The sequence below is a fragment of the Cephus cinctus genome, unplaced genomic scaffold (assembly GCF_000341935.2).
Source record: "Cephus cinctus unplaced genomic scaffold, Ccin1 Ccin1_scaffold0215, whole genome shotgun sequence".
NCBI classification, from domain to species: domain Eukaryota; kingdom Metazoa; phylum Arthropoda; class Insecta; order Hymenoptera; family Cephidae; genus Cephus; species Cephus cinctus.
Genome location: NW_014332933.1, coordinates 293,517 through 318,843, shown reverse-complemented (window position 1 = coordinate 318,843; position 25,327 = coordinate 293,517). Strand labels below are relative to the sequence as shown.

At 46.5% G+C, this 25,327-nt stretch overlaps 1 protein-coding gene across 8 annotated transcripts in view; it reads left to right on the top strand.

Annotated features, from left to right (window-relative positions):
- LOC107265304 overlaps positions 1 to 25,327 on the top strand; it is a 169,991-nt gene that overhangs the window by 62,205 nt on the left and 82,459 nt on the right. For all 8 annotated transcript variants that reach the window (XM_025082216.1, XM_025082217.1, XM_015734630.2 and 5 more), the window contains exon 3: positions 8,642 to 8,701. In XM_025082216.1, the coding sequence (XP_024937984.1) occupies positions 8,642 to 8,701 (60 nt within the window). The remainder of the gene's footprint in view (positions 1 to 8,641; positions 8,702 to 25,327) is intronic.

Genomic DNA, 25,327 nt, shown 5'->3' with positions numbered 1-25,327 from the left:
GGGGGGGGGGGGGGGGGGGGGGTGCTTTGTCGCGGAGCGACGCGAAGACTTTCCAAGTTGGGCAAACCTGCTCCAGTATTCCGGTAACAGGATTTACGTTGGTACGTGTCGACCAGGCCAAATTCCCTTCCTTCTGATATTCTCGTGGCTGCGGAGGAGACTGAGGAGGAGGATGAGGAGGACTCGAACCCATCTGTCACTCGCCTGCTGCTTTAGGTATCTTCGGGCTCCATCTTTTATCTCTTTCGTCTCGTTTCGCGCTTATTCCCTCCTTCCTGCATCTTTCTCGCTCCAAGTGTAAGGACATCCTCTCGTCAAGTTATGCATTATCCGGCAGTTTTCGCTTTCCTGCCGAAATTGCTGGTTCCAGCTACTTCCGGTTCCACGATCGAAAGATGAAATAATGATAACGACGAAAACACGCTGCTTGGATCGCTAGACGAGGAGGGCGTCTTCTCTGTGGCTTTAACCAAATTTAAAGCGAAGCGCACGCAGATAACGCTTAATGCCAATTCCAGTTGATGCAAATGGCCGCAAATAGCACACGGTTGCGTCTAGGCAAACGCGGAAATTTGATTGAACCTGAAACGATATTCATTTCCCGGATTTACGTTTCACCTAGTTGATAGTGGCCCGTATCACAGAGTATAAAGCCACTATATGGTATCTATCTCTATTATCGTCATTAATCCATAACCGCAAATAACACGAAGTTCGCCTCGTAACTTTGCCAAACATTTGAATTCTCCAAGTCGTATCTTAGAAAGGTTACGTCGGTTCGTTACGTTTACTAATGATAATCACGTGTGGAATATATCAGTAATATAATGAAAACACTGCAAAATAAAATCTCTTTTGATATTTAGTCAATTTCGTAAAATACTTTACTTCATTTTCTGCCGGTACAAGCAATTGCATGCATAAATAGCATTACAAATCTGAAAGTTTAGTTTATATAATAATAATAATAATAATAATAATAATAATAATAATAATGGATTCGCTACCGAGCAAATTGCATAAATCTCAAGAAATGCAAATCCCATTGGTTTCGTTGAGTTATTCATTATTTGTGCCAGTTTTATCCACCATAGTTTCCTGATTCTCGTCAATTCTTCGACTCCCGAACTCGTTCGGCTCAGCGACACATTAATTTTTCACGTTTCTTCGTAAAAGCACTTTCAGCCAGGGAATTTGACGTCGGTAAGATTGTCGAGTTTGTGGAGCGAAGAGTGCAAAAACGACTAACACCTATTCTTTGTTTCAAGTGTACCGGTGGAAATAGTATCCGTGATTAAAGTAGATTTATTTGAAAGAAGATTGAACGACAGGCGGAGGGTGGGAGGGAGGGAGGGAGGCGAAAAGTTTAACGTTCAAAAATGTATAGAGCTTTCGTAATAAAGACTTCCGCTTCTCGTCGACCTAAATCGTCGATACTTTTCAATGAAAAGTCATATTTTATTTCCAGTAAGCGAAGTATATGTTTGTGGAACTCATTGGGAAAATGCGGCCGGCACTCCGTTCTTTAGTTTGCGTCTTTCTTTGCAACTTCGATCGAAACAGCCGGAATGCATATTTCCGTGGACGCGTTGCAATCGTTACCCCGTTACCAGCTGGTGAAATTCAAATGAAAAGGAAAAAGAATTATTTAACCTTTGGGAATATTGTGCTAACTGTGTTAAGGCTGTGCACTACTGTGCACTACTGTGTTTGTATTAGTGGCGTGATCCAAAGCATCCTGGCCAATAAAAGGAGAAAAAACGTGTGATACCGGGCTTAGCAGTTGCTAATGCACAGGTTGGATCCGTTACAGGCGGGAGGGCGTGAAAGCGAGAAAGGGAGAAAGCGAGAAAGGAAGTCGAGTATAGGATGCAAATATAACAAGTGCTATTTTCGGAAGATAAGCCGCCGTTGAACCGCGGATTACGTCGCTCGCCAAATTGAATTTTAAGGAACTTGGGTAGTTACATTCCAAAGGGGAAAAGACGTCGCTCGACTTATCCGGAATGCCTGGAGGCTTCAAACTTGCCTTTTCCTCTCTCGTTCTTTCTTGCGTCTGTCGTTATTCAATTTTCCGATCAGTCTAGTCCTCGCGACTAATCGCGACTAATCGCGAGTAATCGGCTTCCCTTGAAAGGACCGAGGAGCCGTTTCCTGCGATTTCACAACATATTTACCTTTTTACGGAGCAGCGCGCACACGCCGGCCACTCTGCAACGTAAACTTTATTTTCAACCAAGTGTTCGTAAATTCTGTTTAACGACATGGCAATTCGTGGCTGCCGTGCTACTCGAGAGCGCGGTCATACTGCTCAAGTGAGAAAGAAAGACCAATAAGTTTAAGTGTACCGAGAGTAGTTCACTTTAGCAGCAAGAAGCTGTAAATAGTTTGCTGGATTCGCGATTTTCTCAAATGGAGAAATAGCCACTTCAAATGGACGTAGGGAAAATATGCGAAACGCACCCGTGAAGGCCGAGCTCCTGTATGGGAATGCTTTTCTGATTCGCAAGACGTAAATCTTATCTCGGAAATGACCAGCAGGGATTCTCTTGCGCTTCTTTCATATTGTTGGCAATCGCTCGTTGAAGCGACTTGACGTCGCGTTGCTACGCAGCCTGTACGTCTTTAAGATAATTATAATTACCGAGCTCTTAAATGTGCAACCTTGTTCCGTTTATTCGTTCTTACTCGCAGAAAGTGAATAAATGAATTTTATTGGAGGAAAAGTGAAAAGGCCAATCAATTCGTCAACCTCCCTTGTATCCTGCCCCATTTAAATGAATAGCACTTCCTTGAAACTTTCAAGAGTCCAGGTTCAACCCTCGAACCACTTGGAGAAGTTCGAGATGAAAGTTCTTCAAGGAGTTCTCTTGATCGACTGCTACGTGCCTTCATGTGAATTTCTGACTGAGGCCAACTGATTTATTATCAGCTGCGACAGCCACGACAGACACGACAGACACGACAGACACGACAGACACGACAGACACGACAGACACGACAGTCACGGCAGCTACGACAGTTACATCGATCCAATGGGGCGTCTAGCTACCTCGCTCAGCTAGCCTGGAAATATTTCAAGGTGAATCAGGTTCTTTGACATGTATACAGTTTTTCTTGATTCAGCAATTTCTTTGACAATTCCACAAAATGGGAATCTAAGAATGAAATGAGAATTTGTATCCTTTTCGACTGTCGTATCTTTGTTTCCTGATAAGAAACTGGAACACGAGTACTGCTATTCCAGTATCCCTCAATATTTTCATCTCCCTGTAGGTGCAATCCTTGCGTAGTCGAATTTTACGTCGCAATATTCCATTGCCGTTCGTTCGATTCCACTTTTCCTAGCTCACGGAACAGAGGAGCGTCGTTTCCAAATTTACTCCATTTTTCTCTCCCGTGCATCGGTGACGTGCCGAATTTATTACTTCCTATACGTGTAGGCTTAGTCAAGATATTTCCTGCAGGACCGATATTTCCTCGACCGATCTCAAGAATTCACCAGCCATACTCTTTTATCAATTTTCAATTCCTCGATAAGGACCCTCAAGAAATTCCACCTCCCAGTGAGGCTTCCTCCTTTGCCTACTGGCTATTTCGAAGTTCTTTCGTCCTTTCCATATGCACACTTCTTTTCTTTCTTTTCGTCTCCTCTAGGCCTCCGCCCCCCTCTCCCTTCCTCTTCTTCTTTTTCCACAATCAGATTCTCCACTATCGATGCCGTTTTTATTCTAGTCGAGCGATTATTGTCACTCCCACCAGACGGATCCAATGACTCCCCCCTTCCGTTAAAGTCGCTCTTTCTTTGCGCCGGCGGCTTCGCGGCTTCTCGGCTTCGCGGCTTCTCGGCTCGGCATTCCTAGAGTAACCTTTTCTCGAAGATGCCTCGCACGTCCCATTGCTTTTTCTCTCGCGACGCTTCGACGCTTCTCTTGCGTTGCGAATATTCTTCTATGAGAATCTGACTCTCCTCTCCTTATTGAAGTCGAATACTCTCCGAGTTCTTCGTGAAGATATTGAATTTTATTTCGAAATCGCAGAAGCCGTGTCTTGTTTTCACTTTTCCCAAACCCTTCGGCCCCTCGACTCCTCGACCCCCTTGCCTCCTACATTATCCTCCCTTCTTCCGGCTTCTATCCTTGCCAGCTGCCACTGGTCCCCTTCATTCGTTTTATCCTTCGCCTGACTTTTGATCTTCGCTCTCTTCGCTCTCTTGGCTCTCTTGGCTCTCTTGGCTCTCTTCGAACTCTTCCCCTCGTATTTCGCTTCCGCAGAGCTAGCCCGTTAAATCATTTGGCACACAAGTTACGGGGCAATTTGATAGCGCGTGTGTCACTCACTTTACTCTTGCCTGCTGCCTCCTGTTTTATTTTTTTTTATTTTTTTCATCAAACTCTCGAGTGACTAAGGAGAAGAATAAAGAGTGTCGCTTCGAAATCGCTTCCTTTTCACGCACGGTTGACTGGCTTGGTCGAGGAGGGAAAAATCTCAAATTATTTTCACTCAGCAGTCTTTTATCTCGCCCAGCGAAATCTCCGATTGCGCCCCTTTCGTATCTTCACCACCAGAGCCAGTTGCGTTACGTTTCTCAAGCATTCTCGAGCTCTTTGATTCTGCGCGTGAGCGAATTAATGAAAATATTACCTCCCACGAGTTTTGCTTGTGCACCAAGAATAAGCTGCGTCTACAGTGTTGACCTACTACCTACATGCACGTTCAGTACGATTTAAAGCGACGACAAAGCATAAGAGCAACGCTTAATTAAAAGGGGATCCACTTCCGAGAGTTCACGTAATTACGAGAGATCACGTCGAGAACGCTACGACTCTCTCGGGCAGCTCTTCGCTATTTATCTCCTTTTCCGACATTTTCTCTCTTTTCATGGGCTCATGAAAAATGACCAATGTTTAGATCAACTATTCGCAAGTAGTTGGCGCAGTAGTTGTAAATGATTGGAACGAAGGGATCGATCGATCACTTCGCCTTCCTCCGCACTTGATTGTCTCTCGAGGCTAGCGCTTCGTCGATATCAATTGTCATTCGGCTGTTCTGCCTCCGGTTCCACGTTCCACGTTCCACGTTCCACGTTCCACTGTGTCCATCCCATCTATCGGCCCACAGTCCACGGTGGGTTTCATTTGAACTGGCTGTCAGCATCATTCCTCTACTCGGTAATCCTTCGGCAGAATTTGCTCAGGTTGATCGCAATCGTTCTTGATCTTCGTTCCTCGAATCTCGTGTTTCGCGTATTTGCTAATCCTTCCGCATTCACGAATTTGCCTTCTGGACTTGCCTGTTATTCTAAGCCAATTCGGTCCGGCCGGAACTAATCATTCTTGTGTAACGTTGACAACGGCAGCTGGCACCTCCAGTTTTGCCGACCTCGTCAATATGTCTTCCGGTTTACGTGAGTCGAGACGAGACATCGAAAGTAACACAAACGACAGTCGAAACTTGTCGCGACTCCCTTAATGCTAATTCCTCGGTCCGCGGAACTGTCGCCGGGGGCCTTAAATCTGGAGTCTCGTAGAAGATCTTCGAACGTAACGCGACTATAACAGGGACTACAGAGGAATTTTCGGAAAGGCGTCGGAAGAAAAGAACATTTACACCTTTACCGATGCAGATCTTAAATAATCTGAAAAAGCTGGAGCTTTTGAAGGCAATAAGAAGGTCTACTGGGAATGCGGTGGCGTCGAGACTGCACGTCGTGTTTTCATTGAGTTCTTATTGAATTGACGTTGATATCATCTAATCGAAGAGAAACGAATGAAAGAAGGAATGGATTTATCGGCAGTCATCGTTTCCGATAGATTCTCGTTAGACGGCTTCATTGACTGCCAATCGGTGCGAGGATCATAACGAGTTATCATAACGTGCAGGAAACTAGGCCACATGCGTACACCCGTTCACTCGATCGTTCTGAGGATCGATCGATCTTCTTCAACCTTAGCACGTTGCGACGCTTCACTTTAGAAATTTCACGGGCGAACTAAATTCCCATTTGCGAAACGACGCTTGTGCGACGCTGCTACTGGGAGCGTCGGTCTCCTACTATCTACTTTGAGCCTTCTAATAGCGCCCACCGATTCCTCCGCTTCCACGTCACTAACTTCTTCTCTTTCCACTTTGCCTCCGTATACGTGTACTATATATTGATTCCAGAACGGCTCGTCGTTATTGTCACTCAGTACGACGTGCAACAGTTCCCTTCGCTTGTCAATTTTCATTTTTCTCCAGTTTCCGCTCTGTAAAATGCGATCAGGGAAATCGGAATACTTTTCGATTTTTTTTTTTTTTTTTTTTTTTAACGAGTTCGTCAATCTCCTTTGGACTATTCGTAGACGGTGAATGAACTTTTAATTTTTGTTTTTTTTTTTTTTTTTTTTTTTTAACGAGTTCGTCAATCTCCTTTGGACTATTCGTAGACGGTGAATGAACTTTTAATACTATCTACATAAGAGTGAGCCCGTTCACAATGTACACGATAGAACTTCTACACCAGCAAAATACGTCCGACACAGAAGAAATTGCGATGTTTCCATAGGAGAACATGTAATATATGTATAAGCCGACCCATGTTGGATATTACAGTACACGTACCTTTATAAGAAAATACAAGATTCCCACTGGCGAGAAAAGATTCGTTAGTTCTGCGGAGGCCCGAGTGCTCCCTGAATCCTGTGAACTCTGAACTTTCAGTGCCGCAACGATCGAAGTCAATACTCAATGTCGCAACCACTCTGCCGTGAGCTTTCCTTCGCAGAAGACTCCTCGAGAATTAAATCGCACTACTTTTATATCCGATAACTTGGGCGCAGGAATCCTTTGGCCTGCTGCTGCAAAAAAGTCGAGCTTTCACAGAAAAACAACAGCTGGGTTGAGGCAAGGAGAGAAGTGAAAAGGGAAAAAAGCTACAAAACTAGAGTCTTTCGCGTTGGCGTTCGCAGCAACACTTATTTGGCTTCCGTTAATTCTCAGGTTTACTGCGGTTGCTTTTCTTTTTTAATTATGCCAAACACGAATTACATAATTCTCGGTCGAGGCTACGTTACCCTGGAAACGGGGACTTAACTACCCAACTTGTTTAACCGTGGAGATGGAGTAAGTGCTCAGGACATGTCCTCACGGTTGACCTGTAGCAAGGTTATACGTGCACGTATGCACGTATTTACGTGTGCGTAGAAGATAAAAGGATTTTCCTCGAGTTTTCGTTAGCTTCGTTTCTTCAGCAGGGAAGAAGAGCACTTGGCACTTGCTTCGAAAGGAGTAACAGAGTAACAGAGACGATCAGTCAGGATGGCAGTTTTGCTCCTGGGGACTGAATCGCGGCCTCGTTACGTGCGAACTTCACGCGGAACGACGATTTTCATTCTTTCATTCTTTAACGATAGTTATTCGCTTATGTCAAAAGCATTGATTTACTCGTGTCCGCGAAAAGGATCAATGAAAGGCAACGAATCAAAGAATTAAAGGCCATAAAGATGTGTGACTTGAAGGACAGCCAAGAATGAAATGCAAATTGAAAGAGGGTTCGAGTGGCAGGACGAGTCTCGAAATTTGATGCAATTTCAATGGGGGAATAATTGAGTGGGAATTTCTCGAGACCCGGAAGAGGATAGTCTTCTCTGCAGGGAGCCTGATGATCGAGACGGTTCAGTGAAGTAAAAGTTAATGGTTGCAGCGCGCATAGTCTCGCACAGGACGAGATGATGTTTGTTACTGCACGTTTACGACGCAATGCGGATTTTATAGAGACATTTTGACGTTTGCTCTGGGGAAATGGCGCAGATCCCACAGCTGCTAGATTCGCTGGCAGAATCTTCGAGGCAGCTGATGAATTCTTTTGAAAATCCTGGAAAAGCTAAGAGATATTGAGTGAGGTGGCGGGGAGCGTCTTATCGTCGGTCTATCCGAACACTCGAGCATCGGAACCAGCGACCTGTCCGACCGCGAGTCGCCCTTATCGGTATGAGCAGCTACAGGACTCATGGCCAGACGAACGGACGAGCCGAGAGACAGGGGGAAGAGAGCCACTTGATCATCGGCATGACGTAAAGTTCGAGGCCGGTGACGCCTCATCCAGGTCCTAAACCAACAGCTGCTTAACCTTTATGCTGCAGAACGGAAGCGCAGTTTTCCTCTCCTCCCCGGAAACTCTCCCGTTTCCGGGATCCCTTTTCCTAAGGAGACCTTCGCTACTTACGAATATCGATTATAAACACGCCGTCGTATCCTCGGGGTTCTAGTGCTCGGAAGCTTTTGACGTCGGGAGTGTTGCTTCGAGGGCACCCAGGAACCCATGACCCTAGTCAACCAAGCACCTGAGTACCAAAGAAGAAAGTGCGAGTGCCAAGCGAAGCTGATCTAACTAATGAATCCAGCGACAGATCAATAAATCATGGGAGTCACGCGACCAAGGGCGCCTAAAGCTGCTCTATTGAAAATTAGTTGCACAGTCTCGCACGCTGTTGCCTCCGGGACGGCAGCTTCGCTTCGTACGGCGCTTGGTCCTTTGTTCTCGAGTACGTCGTCCAGTCGAATTGTCCGCGCGCAGTCCAATGGACATCGGGAGGCTCTATCTATTATTCAGCAATTGTTCGGTCAATGAGTAAAATTCTAATAGACACTTTTGTTTCAGCCAACCATCTTCGGAACCGTGGCCTCGGACCTCAATCCCAAGGATGGCAACAGTCGAAGGGTGAGTCTCTTCCCGTATGAACCTTTAGCAAGATTAACGGGCTCGCTGCTTCCCTGTGAGCAGAGACGCGAAGGAGAGTTTTCGGAATTGAAGGGAACCTAAGGAACAAATAGAAGCTGAGCGAAGCGGCAGACGGACACAGGAGTTGTTGAGGCTCCGCGCGGCGGTAGCTCTGCTATCTCTATATCCGTGAAAATGGAAATGGAAGGCTTCCCGAGCGTGGGAATAACGCACCCTTGGGATCTCTCTGGGTCGCGTAATGAGTAAAAATTGCTGCTAAGTCACTTCTGCTAACCGCAGGAGATAAAGACGTCGGATTTACTAATTAAAAGTTAGAGCCTTAGCAAGTAGCAAGACCGTTGGCAATTTCAAATAAAGATTTTAATCTCCCTGCTTCCTGTTTCGCCTCGAGTTTTTTACGCAATAGCGAAAAGATGCGGATTTTCCGGTCAGAAGGACCCACGTCTACGCGTCTTCGTGTTTCCGTGAGCGAATCGCGAGCTCACGCTCGCTGGTTTGAAATACGTCACTTATGTATTTATAGATTCCTGTAGTCTTGTCGTAAGGCAATTCGCAGTCAATAGGAACGTGAGCGTGAGCCTATTTCTTTGCCGAGGCTCCTCTTGCGCGTAAGATCAGGCAAGGGCAAAGGAAGACGACGACGTTTCCCTGATGAGAAACGACTTCGCAACTGTGGCACGCGAGTTTCGATTAACTAGAGAAAAATTGAGGATACTGGAGAAGCTCGGAAGGTGGGTAGCTGCGCGGAAGGCCATTACCGCCTTCGGACCTGATGCCATAAATAACGGCGGTTGTCGGCGCTGAAAATGGGAATGTAAACGCAAGCGCCTCGAATACCGAGCGAATTGCGTTTCAACGGGAATTGCGTAAATTAAAAGGCGAAGGCGGGGAGGGGACTCCGGCGAAGGAAGATCGTTTGGGACGCTCGTGCGGTTCTTTTCTTGTTGCCAAGTAAATGAACGGTTTCGCTGATTCTTTTTAGATACGTGCAAAATGTGAGCGACGAGTGAGTATACGAGCGGAAGGTACGTCTAGAGAATGGGCGGTTCAATGAAAGATTTCACGTCATATTTGTCGAGAGCAAATATTGCTGACGGCGCGAAACGAAACTGGAGCCTGTTTGGTTATGAATATAAATGCCGCCCAGAGCGTTTCGCTTCGTTTCTCGGATGCGCTTCCGATTTAATAAATAGTAAACGAACCCGAACGCTTTACGCTTTGCCGTCTGCCCTCCATCCTCCACCCTCCACCCTCCACCCTCCGTAATCTCTAGAACCAGGCCATTACATTGCTCCCGATAATAACTTCATCTCTACTCTCTTCTACAAGTCTATTCCAGTATTCTCTGGCAGATTGAGAAAAGGCTCGTTCGATCTCGATCTTGCCTGAACGTTTATCTCTCTTCTTTGGTCCCTCTTTCTCTGTACCGCAATCAGCTATCCATCTATAAATAAAGATTTCAAGTCGAGCGCAGATACAATTAGGCTTAGTATCGGTATAGAATAGTAAAGTTGCTTCAGAAGCCTCCGAGGTAGAATCGCCATAATAAATAAATAAATAAATAAATAAATACAAAAGTATAGATATGGAGCACTGTCTAGCTGCTCCATGTGTACGTGCTATCTGTGTCTCTCCCTATTGACTCCCTAATCGACTCTCCACTCCTGCGGGTCTTGTCTAGACTTCTCGGAGCGTCCCTCGGGAATGGTCCAGACCCATCGGGAGGACAGCGACGGCCGAATAATTATGCATCGCTTGATCGATCGGAGCTCGATGGAGCCTTGCAATATGCACAAAATTTGGCAGCGCACGCTGGTGCCAGCCAAGCTCGAATTAATGATCGAGCGCCGACGATGGGCAGTTTGTAACAATTAGACGATGCGATAATTCGACACCTCTAATTCGACAGCCCCACCTTCTCTCGCATTTCCATTCGAATCCACAGCATGTAATAAACACAATCTCACACTCGCGCGCGCACGCACACCCTCTCTCCTTCCTCTACCTATTTCCTCCTGTCGAACAGCCACCCTGTAGCTTTTAGCTGTAAATATTTCCGAAGTATTATATTTTGTTGAATTATTAGTTAGTGCCATGGTCGCAGCTAGACGCGACTAGTGCCAACAGGAAGAGAGAAGCCGATACTGCCGCAGTCCTGCAACTTCTGTCCCACATTGGAAATAGCCGTTTCTACGAATAATTTGATCTAGAAAGTAGGTCAATTATAAATACGATTAACTTTATCAGCTTCCTCGTCCTGTTGCGACTCGATGTCCAATTTTGACGACAGTCTATAGCTATAGTGTCGATGACGATGACGATGTTGTCGGTGCTGGTTGTGTTTACCGCAGCATCACCCGTGCGAATGGGGCAAAAGGTCGTTCGAGCTTAATCGGGTACACCCTGTAGATAATCAGGATAGCGGCGTTGCATACAGGGTGGACTAATAGGAGGATGGTAGAGGGTTGAGGGTAACCGAGAATATCCGAGAGCAGTCGAGAGAACAGCCGGGGGTCGAACGTTACGGGATTATGGTATGAACTAGCGCGTCAATCACTGCATTTGATATCATCATTGCCGCTGGCCGCCATAGGCGCTGCGTTGCCCATAGATTACAATGTGCCACACGTATTCCTAGTCTGCTGGAATCGCATGGATCACATGTCCTGGCCAAGCTACCGGGAGAATTCCTTCCTTCCACGGCCAATCCTCCCAGTCCTCAGGACAATCTCTTTCAGCTCGGCGCGGCTATATTTCTCGGAGCATTCTCTTTCAATTGAACATCACGTCCACACGGAAATAATTATCATTGATCGTTCAGTCATCATTGACAATCATTCCTCCTGAATGAATATTAGAAATTGTTCAACTTCAATCATCCGATTACAAATGGGGATTGAATAATTCAATAAGCTGCCTTAGTCTCTACCTTGGAGGAGCTCCCCCTTAGAACCCTCGAATAATTATTAACTCTTGTGAATTGATGGAGCTCCAACAATGATTTTGCTTCACGGCATTCCTGGGTTCCCGTGAGGGAAGTGTCGCACGCCCCGACACTGCGGGCGTGGGTGGGCAGGAGCCTGGGTCGTGTGATAAATTGAGCCGCAAGGGCTCGGCAACAGGAAGGCTCAAGGCTGCCTCGTCCCTACGTCCCTCTCAACGCAGTCGTACGCGCTCGCCGTTTCCGTTTGGCTCCTGCAACGCGGTAGACCAATTGCACCCAATCCACCGACTAGTGCACCACAGCAAGTCCCGGCGTGGAGGTTAGTGTCTGGCTGACATTTACCGCCGGTGCGGAGTTGCCACTGCGTGTTCCCTCTCGCCTCTTATCAATATCTCGCGCTAATTCACCCCGGAACGCCACGCGCAATTTCTGTCGCGCTCGCGAACTCTTGGGAGTCCGCGATGTCTCTCGCGCCATGAGAATACATGGCTTTCCACTAATCTCCCAAGAAGTTCCGTCGATGACCACGCGAATGAAATTCGAGAAATAATGTTATACTTGAAATGAAAATTTTCGCAGTTTCTGGTACTCTGGTGGACATTAGGAGGGGCGCAGCATCAGTGCAGTGATTAGGTTCGGTGCTGCGGGCGTGCAGGCAATTTGTCATCTGGCATAGTGACGCTGACGCAAGGCCGAGGCCGGCGGCGTCTGTGACGCTACTGGCTACGCCGCTCGCACGATGAGCTCGATCAGCTGTCAAGGACGCACCGCACGGCGCTTCGTCCCAGCCTCAACTTTGACGTCACTATGTTTTCGAAAAGAGCTCTGAATTCGTTGCGACACGTACGTGCCTACTTCCGAGTATTTTGGAAATAAATACATTTTGGCAATAAAAAGAATCAAATATAATAATATACATATATTTGCGTGTGCACCTGCGACGTACGAGTTCCTACTCAGAGCCCACAGGCTGCTCCAGTTAATAGTTCCGGTATTCGAATGATAACAACACACGTAGCGGCTGAACTGTGTGCGCGTGGGTGGATGTATTTTGCGTGAGACTCGATCCGATTTAATCCTTTCACAGGACATGTTGCGCACCGTCGAGCGATCGAAGCCGAAATGGATGCCGAGCAGGTTGCTGAATCTCGAATGACAAAGCCGCAGTGTCTCGCGAATCGTGCAAATCGACTGATTTCATTTAACGAGCTGAAGGCTTTCCACCTAGATGTGACATTGGCTCTAACTTCAGGAGCGGCGGGCTGCGAATTACTTGGATTCGAAGGCCAATTTCAACTCCAAGCAACTAGAATTCCTGATTCAGCAATGTCCATTCTCAGCGACTCGTTTAATTCCCATCGGCGTGTCTCCACTACAATATTAATTTGTTGCGACTCTTCTGCGCTAGGTGCCCCTGAAGCGCGCAAACCCTCATCCGAAACCTGATCGACTGAGCTTCTCTTCTTCGGAAACTGAGCAGTCGCTGCGGAAAATCAACTTGCTTTCAGACGAAGCTAAATATTTAACCTGATGTCCGCCTGTAAGCTTGTAAATCCGATTTCGCGATCGCATTCCGGCTTTATTCAGGATACGAAGGTTTTACTTCGTTTCGTTCTTCTCGAACGTTTCCTGTTTTTCTTCAGCCTCTAATTCTTGTTTTCTTGTCATTTTTTTATTTGCCCTGCATCCGTTCTCCACTCCCCCCTTCTCTCTCTCTCTCTCTCTCTCTGTCTCTCTTTCTCTTGTTTCCCCTCCTCTGACTCTCCTCTGCACCCGGCGTCTCTTAGGCACGCACGAACGGAGCTGATTTGCAGTGGAACGATGTACGGTGACTTATTGGGAAAATGCAAATTGAAAACCAATATTCGACCTTTACACTCCTCCATTCAATTTCCCATAGAACATCGCGAGTAGAGACCACGTCTCCTCTCTTTGCGCTTCTAGTTCCTTAAACTCTGCTTGGGACTGTACTCAGGACTCGACAGTGTCGTTACGGGTCCGCGTATTAAAATAACTAGCTTCAAGTTTCTGCTGAAGTTCGCTAGAGCCGTCATTTTGCAAGGTTCAAGTTTTGCTCCGCGCGGGGGGAATCGCTCAAGTTTCAATGGTACAAAGACAAGAGAGATAAGGGAGTGTGACGCGAATTAAGGAAAACGCAATACACGTGCAGCAGCTCGGATTCAGAATGTGGAAAACGATTCTGTTACGGATAAAGAAATTCAAAAGAAACTCATTCCGGAGCAAGTGTCGTAAGAACGAATGGTGAGGAGGGACCCGAAGAAGTGTCTACGGTAGTAGACCCTAATAAATAAAAAGAGATAAAAGAGGTGAACGAGGGAAACGAGAGACAGTGTGTGCAGCAGCGAGAGATAAGAAGCTTAAGCTAACTGGGTTTTACTGGAGATGAGATGTCCCACGATACGCCGTGGTATAGGTGAATGATCCCGAATAACGGGGTGATGGTGCCTTCTAATTAGCCTTAATGAATCCGCAACCGGGTGGAAGGGGCTGCGGTTCGGTTTCAGCTATGGCTGCGGTCGTAGGGAAGGATCCCTCGCGAGAGCCGCGAGGCAGAAGGCTGCGCGAGGTCGCCTTTATGCCGGGGAGAATGAATGAATGGAGTACGGAAAAAAAGACTGAAACGCGGGCAAAAGGCGTTCAGGGCCGGAGAGGAGAGGAGATTCTTGAAAGCTTACATTACGTTTACAAACTGCCGCCGAAGGGATGATCGGTAGCCAGAGTCGGCGAGAAACCAGGTCAGCCATCCGTCCATTCAGCCATGTGCACGCGTGCATCGGTGCACTTATGCCTAAGCTCAACCCTCTATACCTAACCATCTATCCTAGCAGCCAGCTACGAATGTCTTCTAATCGTCTTCATTCGAACGATTAGGTACCAACCTATAGATAATTGAGTCCCACGTCTGACGTAGATCCGTCGCTTTGGATTTTCCCTTGATCGCGAAGGATCCGATCGATCGAAGCGAAACGAAACCCGTGGATTCCGGTTAGCCAATTAAATTGCACCAGTAGCTCTCGTCTATGTGGACGATGACGACGGCTATGGCCGTTTCAACTTGACTATTTAGCATTCGATTGTCCTTGGACGATTCGGCCTAGTCGATTCGGTGGATTTATTCAAAGTTCTCTCCTCCTTTACCTGGTTTCCGTAGATCCTTCTTGATCCTCCGCGTCCTTGCATTCTGCTGGGGTCTATTCGTCCCTCTTGATCTCAGCCTTCGTCACTGTCCTCTGCACCAAGAGCTTCCTCATCCCACTCGATTCACGTCTTTGTTCAAGAATGATCGGGGCTCCTGGACAATGCTCGTCCTGAGCAGCATTTCGCCATTGTCAACTGGACGTTACCACCGCGGGACGTCTCGGCGCTGGGCGTCACGAGGACACTCAGTAGATCTGGCACATCGTGTCTATGCTCACGTTGCGAAGGCAACCAGTATCCAACTAGCATCCAACTAGCAGGTGAGACTGTGGTGACGGTTCTCGCAAGATCAGGACAGCAGCCGACCCAGACAACAGCGAGAGTGCCTACCTAATCCCAATTATACCGTAAGAAGGACACGCGCGCGTCCTACCTCAATCAAAATCCAAAACAAAATCTCCACAGGCCATTATATTCTGTAGAATGCTCTAGAGAAACCGTGAGTTACCCTGCCACGCCTATTTTCTACCGAAGCCGACCAGATCCTTGTTCGCATCGTCATTGTCGGCTTCTCCTACTTTGGGCACACGTCGAAATCATACTGTAGAATAGTAATGGCAATAGGAAGTGTGAAAAGGCCCACCCGAATGGAGAACAGCAGATTCGACAAATTTACGAAGCAAATGAATTTTTAAGAAAGAAAGGACGATCAATTGTTTATCTCGTATATCGCAATCTGATATATTTACTGTCGCACCTATGCGAACATGCCCTGAGCCACGTCTGAGGAATCCTGAATCCCGGATTCAGGAGCGCCGCTCTATCGAACGGTTCGATATGAACTTGAATAAGCTCCTGAATGTGCCTTTCTGCTCTCCTCACTCTCGAAGGATGCCACTTTCACCCGTTCTCCTCACCCATGCAACACTGGGAGACGATATTCGACTTATGAATATTTGCCGACGTACGATATGAGGTTTGCGCTTTTCAAGCCCTAAGTACAGCCGGGAGCAAAGAGGAGCTTGGCCTGCTTGCGCCTCGTACATCGAGAAATACGTCTGCCTCAGGCCTCAGGCTTTGCTCAGGATTTGCTTACCGGCAGCCCAGCTGCTCGCTGCTCCTATTTACGGTCCTCCAATGAATTTCAGCAGAGCGCTTGCTTCTTGCCCTCTACACTACGCACTTGGCCCACACTCGTTCAATACCCCTCTGCAATTACTTCTTTTCGTGCAATACTCGACACGGCGATTTCTTTTGGTCCAAAGAAGTCCTCGAACTGCCTTTCTGAGATCTCTTGCGATGTCTCATTACCCATTAGGAACTTGTTGAGTACTGCTTCTTTTCTTTGAAATGATAGAAAGGAGAACAAGAACGATAATGTTTTTGGCCAGAAGGTATAAAGACAGCGTACGGAACTCTAGCGACAATGAGGAGGATGCTAACAGAGGGGAATTCCGAAGGAACGTCCTGGTGCCTTTGAACTCCGCTGACGAAACGAATGGCTCCATTCATACAGCGCGACAGTTTCATGGTAACCTCAATAAGTCAGTATAAATGGCAAGACAGTAGTTAAGGTAGGGGAGCACAAGGACCTTTATTAAGGTCCCTCGAGCACTTGTGGGTCAAAGTTCGCGGAGGTACCTCAGCCGCGGAATGCCAGTGGCTAGCAGCCGGCAATATTCTTTCTACAGACAATAGTGATGCAATTGCTCTGGAGCCTCCATCGAAACGGTCTTATCAAAGGCATCTGACCAAGAAGTAACAAGGTGTCATCGAGCTGGACGATGACGAGAAATATGGATTAGATTGCTTAAGATTACTTGTATCGATGCAGAGGCGATTGCCCCACCTTATGAACAAGATAAACATAATCGGATGCGTGATCACCTTATTTCTGAACGTAGCAGAGGTGTAGAAACTCGGATAGAGATAGATGGATAAAAGAGAGAGAGAGAGAGAGAGAGAGAGAGAGAGAGAGAGAGAGAGAGAGAGAGAGAGAATAAAAAATGAGAAGAGGTAGAGAAAGGTGGAGGAATATTCGTAAAATTACTTTGCCGATTATGGTGAATCGGGGAGCCTTTGATGCCGCGCGGTTCGTCATAATCCTTTCAACGTGGAAACTTTCCTTGGAGCTTGCGAAGCTGCTAAAAAGAGGAACTCTTTAATAAAGCCCTCCTCGTCTATCTCTCTATGTCTCTCTTGCTCTCTCACTAGCCTTCGTTCACGAAGCTACATAAACGCCGCTCGAACTCTTCTTCATTCCTTGGTCTTCAATCCTGAACTGCATCGTGGCTTCTGGGATTCAGTTGTTTCGTCTTTCTACTTTTCTCTCTCTCTCATCAATACTCACTTCCCTTTTTACTACTTCAAGTTTCCTTTCATTGTATTCGTCCCGTTACTTTTGTTTCTTCTTTAATATTCGAAAAATGCCAAAACGTTATTGCTTTGACAATTACCAGCCTATGACGTATCCATAGACGTTCCTTTGCATCTGGCTATTTTCAAGAGATTATTGAATGTTTTCAAAAGATTTGTCGGGAGTAGTAGTGTGCGGCTCTCACGTATTTTGTAAAATTTGTAATCAGCCTGACGACTCCATAGCTTCGGAAGTCTCTCCTGTCAGTCTTTTTTTTTTTTATAGAAATCTAGGAAAAGTATTGGACCTTTTCTGAGAGTCTCCGCGTGTTAACCCAGTAGATCGATGAATTCCGGGACAAAATTTCCTCATCTTCCTCTGACAAGATGTCAAACAACAAATGCTAAAATATTTATACCGCGAAGCCGCGTGAGGGTGGCTTAAGCGTCGCGGCGCTTTGCAGGGTTCGGAGCTTAGCTTCTCGTTGATTGGTTCGCTCTATCAAATTGGATAGAGCTTTCGAAAGTCGAAAATTCCCCGAATAAATTTTAAGCTCCTTCATCGCCGGATAACTGCAACACTTGGACATATTGCAGCGTAGGCAAGTTCATTGTGTTTTTCAAAGCTTGTCCTGCCAATCGTCTGACCGGTGGATTGGATATCCGCAAATTTAAAAATTCCTCTGTCAGATTCCTTTGAGTGTATCTCGGGCAACAGGGGACGCAGCAGCAGCCTCTTCCAGTATCTTATACTGCCTCACTCTCCGTTTCCCCCGGAATCCTTATTCACCCACATGCTGCTGTATACCGTAGGAGCATAAAAGCTTCTCGCAAGATTACATGGAATTAAATGAGCACGACGCATCATTGCTGCTGCGTGTCAGGAATTTCGATGAAATATTCGGCAGGTTTTATCGAATTTATTTCCTCGCTTCCTCCATTCATGTATGCGTAATGTAATATTGCGAAAATCCGAAAAATTGCGACATTATCAGGAGTGTGGGAGCGTACTGCCCTTGTCTCTTCCTTGCTCTTCTTTTTCTTGCTTTCCAGAGTACCTCCTCCTTGCTCCATTTTTCCCGTTCTTATGAAAAACAAGAAATGCAATTACACGAGGAGCTTCGAGATCGAATGGCAATTCCGAGAAGTGCACCAACCGATATCGCGCCTAATCGATAAGTTAAACTACATTAATAACTCGCAGCTGTCTGAGCATCCGGTATAATTTCTTTCAATTTTTGTTCCTCGCACGGAGATCATCCAGCCATATTTAACTCGTCGGAAGGAATCTTTTCAGTATCCGCCCGTCCCCCCCCTCCCTCACCACCAAGGGCAGGCGAAGCCGCCTCGCCTTCACTTCCTCTTCTACTCGTTCCGGTGATTAGGGATCAGCATGCACGTTAAGTAGCCGATGACGCCTGGCAGCTCACATCTTTTCTTTTCACTACGTCACTGCAATATTCATTCGAAAGTGGTTCGGATTCTTAGCCTCGAGGAAAAAAACTAGTTTCTCTGCAACCGAATTGCCCTGAGCTTTGCTTTGCTTCGTTGGCTTCTTGTTTGCTCAAAGCACTGGCTGGTCTGTCCGAACAACACTTTTTTGTTCGCGTCCTCTGCAGCGTTTATGGCTCTTTTTGCGCGACTGTCCTCAAACTTTACGGATAATCAGTGTCATAGTTCGAGAAGGGTTACAGCCCTGCTGAGGACTCGACCTGGAACTTATACGGGTATTATCCCCCCACCAATACAACGAGGCTTCCCGAGTGCTGTTGTATTTTCAACCAAGATATTTCCTTATATCATTCTAGATATGTGTCGGAAGTTTCCTTATCGATGACCCCTTCGGTGCCGGATGCCTCGACCGCTATGTCATCGAGAGACGTTGGAAGATTTAATCAGCGGAAAGTGGAACCTGCCCAGTTTCTCGTTAAGGAGTTATCACAACGTATCGTTTTGCAGACAAAGCGGCAAGGGGTGAAGGTTCGAGGCATGACTAATTCCTCTGTGAAAAAGTGCTAATTGCCAATCTCGTCAAATGAACGAAAGTCAATCGATCGAGTTTTTACGAGTGAGCCAGCGGAGCCTGTACCGGCGGGGTCAGCGGGGTCAGCGGGGTCGGTAGGAGCAATAGGACTGCCAGCGGCTACGGAAACTTTGGGAATGTGATAAATATGCATATCTTTGTACGCTGACCAACGAGCAACTCTCCTTTTGTCTGTGCACCTCGTAAAAATTTATTGTTTTCATACAGCGAGTAAATAACCGACTATTTTTTAAAGTTACCATTTTTTTGAACGCTCCCAAGCTGCAGTTTAATTTCTTCTGCGTTCTTCTGGCGACCGAAAGCAGATTTACCGTTTCTCCATTTCTGTTCTTGACTCCTCTGTGTTCCCCTTCCCCCTCCTCTCTCTCTCTCTCTCTCTCTCTCTCTCTCTCTCTCTCTCTCTCTCTCTCGGGGAATCTCCAAAAAATGGCGAACGCTCTCGCCTTCGGCATCAGGCACCATTACGCGAGACGTGCGTTCGTTACATTTTTAATTTGCCCGTTCTGCCTGGTTGACGGGTTATCGATAACGGCCCTATTCTACTCGCTGCGTTGCAACGTGCTCGGCCGCCATTATATTTACCAAATGCAGTTCAAGTCCGACAGTTGTGAAACGAGTGAGTCTGGACGTTGAACGTTGGGACGTTGCAATCAAACAATTGCGTGATACCAACGAGCTTGCATCCATGATGGTCTATTTAGAAAGAAAGGGTGAACGACTGGCAAGTTCTATCGTTCCGCAAATTCAAGAAAATATTCAAGTTACAGTGGAACATACTTTCTTTTCTATTGTTTTTTGGTGCTTATTGCAAGAAACAGTACATCACTGCTGTATACAATGTATAACGAGCTCCATTGCGGCCAGGATTCAGTGCCACCATCTCCAGTGTCGGCAGAGTGTATCCAGCACATCCAGCACATCCAGCACATACAGCACATACAGCACATACAGCACATACAGCACATACAGCACGCTCAACGACAATTACCGATGGTGCCAGTAGTAGTGGTAGTAGGAGTAGGAGTAAATAACGTAGCTGCAGGAGTATTGAGCTGCGAGCACAGTTTGGCCCCACGGAGGTGTTTGGCCACGGGGACAGATCGAGAATCTGGAATGCCCCACGTATTGCTGATAGTGGGTCACGATCGGAAATGAACCGATCATCCGGAGGATATCCTAGACGTTGACGTTTGCACCTTGCACCGAAGCCACAGCTTCCGCGTCTCGTTCTAGCACAGTAACCCAGCGAGAACGAGCATGTGCGCTTATTTTCATTTTCTTTATTGTCGTTTTTTTTTGTTTCCGTCGTTTTCACGCTGACATAGTGATCCAAAAGTATTTAACGGCCATCAGTAGATAAACTAGCGACAGAGCGTCTATTCGGAGCAATTGTACTGGTTTCGTGCGACCGCGTCCAACAGATATTTCGAAACTTTTAGCAATGGGTTTCTTTGTGACCTTGCTTTAAGAACCTGCGACTCTTTGTGCTTCTTTGTAGCAGACTGGACGAAACGGCGGCGCAGCGGGGTAAGCGAAAGAAGGGGACGAACGTGGGGGAAGAAGTTCGATAGGAGTCTCGATTCGCGAGGAGTTCGGGCGCGGCAGTTTGCGAGTCGCCAAGGGGATGGAAAAATAATAAACAAAAGTTTGGCCAAAACTTTGGTTTTAAAATGATATTAGGCAGCAGGTATCGGCACTGACGGCTTCCTGGAGAAGAAGAAAAGCGAACGCCGTTGTTCAGTTACCAACTAATGATAAACTTCGAAACAAGTCCTTTTTCGAATCTTCGATTCCCTCGCTTTGCTTTTCTCCTCTCTTGGTTCGTGTCTCGATGCGAGATGGAAGAGTAGTCTCCTGGCGCCTCGAGGAATGCATCTTCGGCGTCCTCGGCGTCCTCGGCGTCTTTGAAATCCTCTTTCTACCAAAAGAAAGAAGGTTGCTCTCATAATAATAGTGTAGTGCAAGGAAGTCGCCTTATAGATTGTTACATTGACAAATAAATAAACTGACAAAGACCTTCCAGATCCCTTAAGTGACACGTATACCTGAGGTCCGTTCGCGAGTTGCCAAATATCTAATCCGAACGAAGGCAGTAGTACTCTTTGGGGAGCAAAATTTACCAGCCTCCTGATCAGATCAGAATACCAAAACATCTTCTATAATGTATGCGTACACTCTGGCTAATGTTTCCGGCACTTCCCTAATTCAAGACAGTTCCAAGAGGGCCTCGCATCGAATAGTTTCGTTTAGGCGAATTTCGGGCTAAAGTAAAACAGAAGGGATCGGGAATGTGCAATGACGAATGACTGAGCTCAAATGCCACGAGTTCACTTTGATCCGATTGAATTCAATTACGATTCGATGATTTCTTTAGAATTATCAGAGAATCGAGTGAACGTTATCCTGACTTTTGTAAAAACATTTTGATCAGCTAACTTCGCATAGACTAACGTTTAACAGTTTCAGCCCTTCTATTATTTATAATCTTTTAATATTTTTATTTGAAACATACGAAACCTTGAATTAAAGATTAGCGGTATACAGATCCTCCTAGATACTTTGATATACCTCAATTTTCGTTGGTTCCGCTGCTTATCTTTCCTTCTCTTTGACCCGCTTCTTTCCTCCTCGTCCTCTCATCCGTTCGTAATTCATAACTCCCCTGTCGTGCAGCTTCGCCTTCTTTGCTGCCATTGGTACCGTCTGATAGATGGGTCGAGAGGTCATCGTTCGGGGCGAGGAATTTAATATTATATTTATTAACGCTCGAGTTATTAATGACTCTCCAGCATCGATCAACATTTTCTCTCGCTAAAGTCACGGTCGCTGGCTTCGTTTTCTTTTGAAGCTCATTTGAATCTCCTGACTGAAATGTGTTCTCGCACGTGGGGATTCTAATTGTAAGTAAGTTGAGTGAATGACCTGTAATATGCGTAGTAGTGGAGTCGGGAGTCGGGAGTCGGCAAGTAGTGAGCCATTCGAAGCAGCAGCCACCCCATCAGCTGCACCAGTAGACCGGAGAACGGAAGGGTACGTATAATGAGAAACTCCCATGACACTGGGCTTCATGCCCGCCTCTCCGCAATAGTCAGGAATACTAGTAATTAGGAAACTTAAGTGATTAACGGTTTCGCAAGGAGGGCTGTCCCCCCCTTGACATTCGCAAGACCCTCCTGGCTGCGTAGCTAACGCAGAAGCAGGAAACGGCAAGCAAAAGAGTCACGGTTTGGGTTGAGCTTCGGGTCAGACCCAGACCGATCCCGAAAACGTCCCTTTATCAGTTACCGTGAACTTCCCCAGCGAATGTCTTTGCATTGACTGGACTACTCGCTCCTCCGGCGAACGAGGTTATCGCGATCCTCGAGGTAAACATCCCGTCTGCGTGACTGGAAACTCCTCGCGGTATTCGATCACGTTCCTCTAGAGCAAGTGGAAGTGGGACAACTACTTTGTCCGAAGGGATCAGAAATTCCATCCTATGGTAATCCAGATGGCGCTGATGGGCTGTAGCTTAAACTTTTGGAGGAAGGATGTATTGGGCCTGCAACACGTTTCGCGTTGCCAATTATTCTTCGTTCTTCTCGGTGACTTTTAATTAGAAAATTCAACGTCCGGGCGTTTCATCTCCTTTCTTCTATTTGCCAAACGATGCTCGTGCCAGATAACGCGGCATTGGCGGAGGGTGGCGAGGAATAAACTTTCGAAATCGTGCGTGGGATACTTTATGGGATTGAGAATATAATTCGTTGCGTCGTCGCGCGGCGTCGTCGCGACGCTCCCCCATCAGCAACCGGATGAGGATGTCTCACTCGTACTTGCTCTGATGTACTTTGTAAAGTCTTCTACGGCACGGGAAGTAGTGAATACGTATGAGTGAGTATATGTTGGCTGCAAAGTCGCACGAAGAAAAGGAGAAAGTTCATCGATCGCGACTCGAAATTGTCAAAGTTTGTTGCTCCTCTGCCTAGAGATATTCGATATTTTCTTGGCACGAAGCATGTAGCGGGCCCAGCTACATGCCACATTGCTTCCGGCATTTTACTTTCTTTCGCAGCGTCTCGTTTCTCGGTGACCCGCGTCTTCTCTTCTTATTGAGGCTTTTTCTCGGCTGCTGTTTAAAAGAAAAAACCGCAGAGCGATGTCCTCTTTGCCAAATCCGTTGGTAAGCGAATCAAGTGGACTGAGCGACGATCGAGCAAATTCCGAGTTGGGATTCGAGAACAAACGAGATTTCTAATCTGATTTCTGAGGGCAAATCGAAAATTTGATTTGCTTGGACAGACGAACAACTGGATACTCTGGACTACGATCTGCGCTATACTTCTCTTTGCTCTTTTGCTCTTTGTCCTCCTTGTTCTTTTTTGTTCAATGATCTATATATGTATGTTATCTTGGAGAGATGGCGAATCAACTCTACAAATAAGGATCAGTTGAGGACCAATAGTGGCTGGATGTTGGATTAGATAACATCGTGAAAGATAATGAAGCAGGGAATGCGCGGGATGTTCATTGTGAGAAAGTGGAAACTGAACAATATGAAAGAACAATTCGCAATGGCGCTGATCGAGTGCACTGATAATATTGTTCATTCGTTTTGGCATTTCGGAACTAGGGAACTCCGATGTCTTGAGGATGCAGCACGGAATCCAGGAAATAAATCCAGCCTTGTTCCTTCCGTTAAATAAGCTCCATGAACGTGCCCGCACTGAGTTATAAAGCCGTTATCGGAGCACAGTGATATCTGATTGCGAGCCGCAGCCAATCTTAAAATGTTGGATTAGCAGAGAACGTTGTAACTCCGGATAAGCGAAGGATAATTCGAAGAGAGAGTCTTCAATTGTGTTCATCCTCAGCGGCCGGAAGTTCGGGCGAAACCTCTAGAATTCTTAACGATAGATGGGAATTGGTGGAAAACACGTGAACCGTCGTCATCATAATTTCCTATTAAACAGCATGCCAAGTTTCCATGAAGCATCAATGCATCATTCGTGGTTCGTTAGGAAGCATGAAAACGTGTTTCGCCGGGCGATGCAAACAGAGGAGAGATTGAATCTGGAGTTCGTAACTACGTTGGCAGCGACGGGGACATCGTCGCCCGTGGCGCGAATCTGGCACGTCAATCGGTCAATTTCCAAAGTTTCCTAATCGCATGAGAAATCGCAGGCTGTTTTTAGCGGCGGCAAAGGGTCGACAACGTTTGAACTCGTCGTAGAAATTCAGGATAGAATCGCAGTAGGTACGAGACCAGAATAATCCGAAGCGACCACAGTGCAACGGTTGATGCATTGTGGGTACGACAGGACATTGTTCAACCTGACGCGGATATATCACGCGGCCTACAATCCCATATCAGCTACTTCAGACTAAACTATACGTTTGCGTTTGACCCCGCACCTCGAGCACGTTACCCCCCCTCCTAAGTCAGGGTCCATCTTCGTGCCTACCTCTTCTACTTTCATTCCTTCCAGTGTTCGTCTACTTTGCTCTTGCTTCTTCGAGTGACGACTCCGAGTCCACAAGTCGAACGTTGCTGCATTCAAAATAATCCATTTACTTTTAACCAACTTTTTTTCAATTTCATTAGTTATATTTTATGTGATCTAGTAGCCTCGCGGTTCTTCGTAATTGGAATCACTTAATATTAAGAAATAGTTGGCCTCAATAATATGATTTCAATACTTTTTGTTCGAGGAATTCACAGCACTCCTGTGCTTGGCGTAGTTCTTTACACGTAAGTGTTTTTCGGGTGACTGAGAAATACAGATATCGTTGACATGGACTCCAGTAGAAAGAGAGAGAGAGAGAGAGTATCGTTAATTGTTTCTTCAACGTCTTCAGTGTGCAATGCATCTCTGACGTCGTGGAAGGAGAAGTACTGCGAGCGAGAAGCGGCAATTACAGCAGTAGGCCCAAGTAGCCAAGTAGGTGCGCGTGTCTTCGCAAGAGAAGAGTCACTCACGTCCCTTGGAAGTTGGTCCCCTTCGTTGCGAGAGATCAGTTTGCCGAGACGAGCGATCTCGAAGAGGAGCAATGAAAGAGGGGGTTGTGAAGGAAGCACCGTCCGTAGATGATTCTCGGTAGAGTGAAACAGAGATAGCCGCGG